The sequence below is a fragment of the Apteryx rowi genome, unplaced genomic scaffold, assembly GCF_003343035.1.
Source record: "Apteryx rowi isolate R43461 unplaced genomic scaffold, aptRow1 scaffold_2133, whole genome shotgun sequence".
Lineage (NCBI taxonomy): Eukaryota > Metazoa > Chordata > Aves > Apterygiformes > Apterygidae > Apteryx > Apteryx rowi.
In genome coordinates, this window is record NW_020448457.1 from 1 (window position 1) to 2,905 (window position 2,905).

Below are 2,905 nucleotides of genomic sequence, written 5' to 3' on the forward strand. Positions count from 1 at the left end.
TGCAGCCCCATCGCCTGTGCCACCGCGTCACCCATAGCACCCAGCGCCGCGTCACCCGGGGCGCAGGGCCACCCAGCACCCGTGCACCCGTCCCCGTCCCCGGGCACTGACCAGGACGTGGGGGCCACCGGGGGGGCCGCTGCCCCGCGCCGCCTCCCGCCGCTGCACGTGGTGCCGCTCCGCGCTCTGCTCCAGCTGCCGGCGCCCGGGGTCACCACCGCGGGGACCAGGCCACCGTCCCCCCTGCCGCCCCCTGCCACCGCCGCCCCGGCCACCCGGCTCCCAGGGTCCCCTCGGCCCCCAGTGGGACCTGCCACCCAGCGTGTCCCCTCGGGGCCACCCAGTGTCCTCCTGGCCATCCCCGTCTCCTAGGGCCACCTGCACCTCCCAATGCCACCCAGTGTCCCCAGGGCCACACACCTCCCAGGGCCACCCAGTGTCCCCAGCACCTCCCAGTGCCACCTGCACTGCCCAGGGCCACCCAGTGTCCCCAGCACCTCTCAGGGCCACCTGCACCTCCCAGGGCCACCAACTGTCTCCAGGGCCACACACCTCCCGGGGCCACCCGGTGTCCCCAGCACCTCCCAGTGCCACCCACCTCCCAATGCCACCCAGTGTCCCCAGCACCTCCCAGGGCCACCTGCACCTCCCAGAGCCACCAAGTGTCCCCAGGGCCACACACCTCCCAGGGCCACCCGGTGTCCCCAGCACCTCCCAGGGCCACCTGCACCTCCCAGTGTGTCCCGGTGTCCCGGGTCCCACCCGGTGTCCCCAGCACCTCCCAGTGCCACCCGCACCTCCCAGGGCCACCAAGTGTCCCCAGGGCCACCCACCTCCCAGGGCCACCCAGTGACCCCAATGCCACCCAGTGTCCCCAGCACCCCCCGGTGCCACCCATCGCTCCACTCCCTGGTGCCACCCAGCTGCCCGTGTCCCCAGGGCCCCCCGGCGCCGCGCGCGGGGCACCCACCCGGGGGGGCAGGGTGCCGATGGGGGGGCTGGCGGAGCAGTTGCGGGGCCCCGAGTGGCCGGTGACGAGCAGCAGGGGCTTGCCGCGGTGGCTCAGGGGACAGCGCAGCTCCAGGGTGCCRTGGCTGATGGCGCTGGGGCCCTCGTTCACCACCTGCGGGGCGCCCAGCCGGGGGACATGTGGGGACGTGCGCGGGCCCCACGGCGTGGGGACATGGGGGCACGGACCCCCGCGGGGACACGGACCCCCACGGGGTGGGACATGGGCACCCATGGAGGGACATGGGGACATGGGTACCCATGGAGAGGACATGGACCCCCAATGGGTGAGACATGGGCACACATGGGGGGACATGGGGACATGGACAACCATGGGGGGGGACATGGACCCCCAGGAGTTGGGACATGGGCACCCATGGGGGGACATGGGGACATGGACACCCACGGGGTGGGACATGGGCATCCATGGAGGGACATGGGGACACGGACACCCATGGGGTGGGACACTAGCACCCATGGAGGGGACATGGGGACACGGACACCCATGGGGTGGGACACTAGCACCCATGGAGGGGACATGGGGACACAGACACCCATGGGGTGGGACATGGGCACCCATGGGGGGACATGGACACCCATGGGGTGGGACATGGGGACACGCACCCCCAAGGGGTGGGACATGGGCACCCATGGGAGGGGTGACAGGGACACCCACAGTGGGGACGCAGACACCCATTGGGTTGGGGACAGAGCCATCCATGGGGTTGGGGACACGGGCACCCATGGGAACGGTGACAGGGACACCCATGGGGGGGACACAGGCAAGCATTGGGTTAGGGACACAGCCACCCATGGGGTTGGGGACACGGGCACCCACAGTGGGGACATGAGCACCCAATGTGGGGGGCATGGGCACCCATAGGGGGGACACAGTCACCCATGGGGTTGGGGACACGGGCACCCATGGGGTTGGAGACGTGGGCACCCACAGCGGGGACATGAGCACCCAATGTGGGGGACACGGGCACCCACGAGGAGGTGACACGGACACCTACGGGGGGGGTTGGGGACACGGACACCCACGGGGGGACCCCGGCCCCACCTCATAGACGTGCTCCACCTCGGGCCCCACGTCCTGCTCCTGCTGGGGCGCCCGCCACGGTGTCCCCCCGCCGGGGAGGGTCACGGCTTCGGGCCGGGAGACGCTGCGGGTGGGGGGAGGTCAGCGGCACCCCACGCGTGTCCCCCCCCCTCCATCCCCACCCCGCTGAGGCCCGGCGCGCTCGGCGCACGCGGGGGCCACTCACCCGTAGGAGGAGAGGCGGGTGGCCGCCCGCACCTCCAGCGGGAAGGTCACCAGYGGGCTCCGCGAGTTGTTGGCGTTCTTGCTGCCGAGGCGCCGTGGGGTGGGGGGTGGGGGTCACGGCCCGCCTGTGCCCCCGCGGGACCCCCACCCAAGGGGACCTCCCCCACCCGTGGGACCCCCCCCACCCGTGGGACCCCAAAAGGAAACCCCCGCTGAGATCCGCCACCATGGGACTCCACCAGGAACCTCCAATGAGACCCGCCACCATGGGACCTGCACCCACGGGACCCCACCAGCAACCACCCACTGAGACCCGCCACCATGGGACACGCACACATGGGACTCCACCAGGAGACCCCACCAGGAAACCCCACTGAGACCCGCCACCCATGGGACCCCACCAGGAACCTCCACTGAGACCCATCACCATGGGACCTGCACCCATGGGACCCCACCAGGAACCCTCACTGGGATCTCCACCCATGGAACCCCCCCACCCATGGGACATCCACCCATGGGACATCCACTCATGGGAGCCCCCCACCCATGGGACCCCAAAAGGAAATCCCACTGAGACCCACCACCATGGGACCTGCACCCATGGGACCCCACCAGGGACCCCCACTGAGA

The 2,905-nt window shown here is 71.2% G+C and overlaps 1 protein-coding gene and 1 long non-coding RNA gene across 2 annotated transcripts in view; both read right to left on the minus strand.

The window, feature by feature from the left end:
* Window positions 1-117: 117 nt before the first annotated feature.
* On the minus strand, window positions 118-2,364 carry LOC112965394. Its single transcript, XR_003253281.1, has 4 exons — window positions 2,277-2,364; window positions 2,072-2,174; window positions 971-1,123; window positions 118-195 (listed from the first exon to the last, which is right to left on the minus strand). It is a non-coding gene; the product is annotated as an uncharacterized LOC112965394 (long non-coding RNA).
* A 334-nt stretch (window positions 2,365-2,698) lies between these two features.
* Window positions 2,699-2,905, minus strand: part of LOC112965393 (integrin alpha-5-like) — a gene marked incomplete at its 5' end in the record, with an annotated part of 12,739 nt that continues 12,532 nt past the window's right edge. The window contains one exon of the mRNA XM_026064339.1: window positions 2,699-2,710. Within this exon, the coding sequence (XP_025920124.1) occupies window positions 2,699-2,710 (12 nt within the window). The remainder of the gene's footprint in view (window positions 2,711-2,905) is intronic.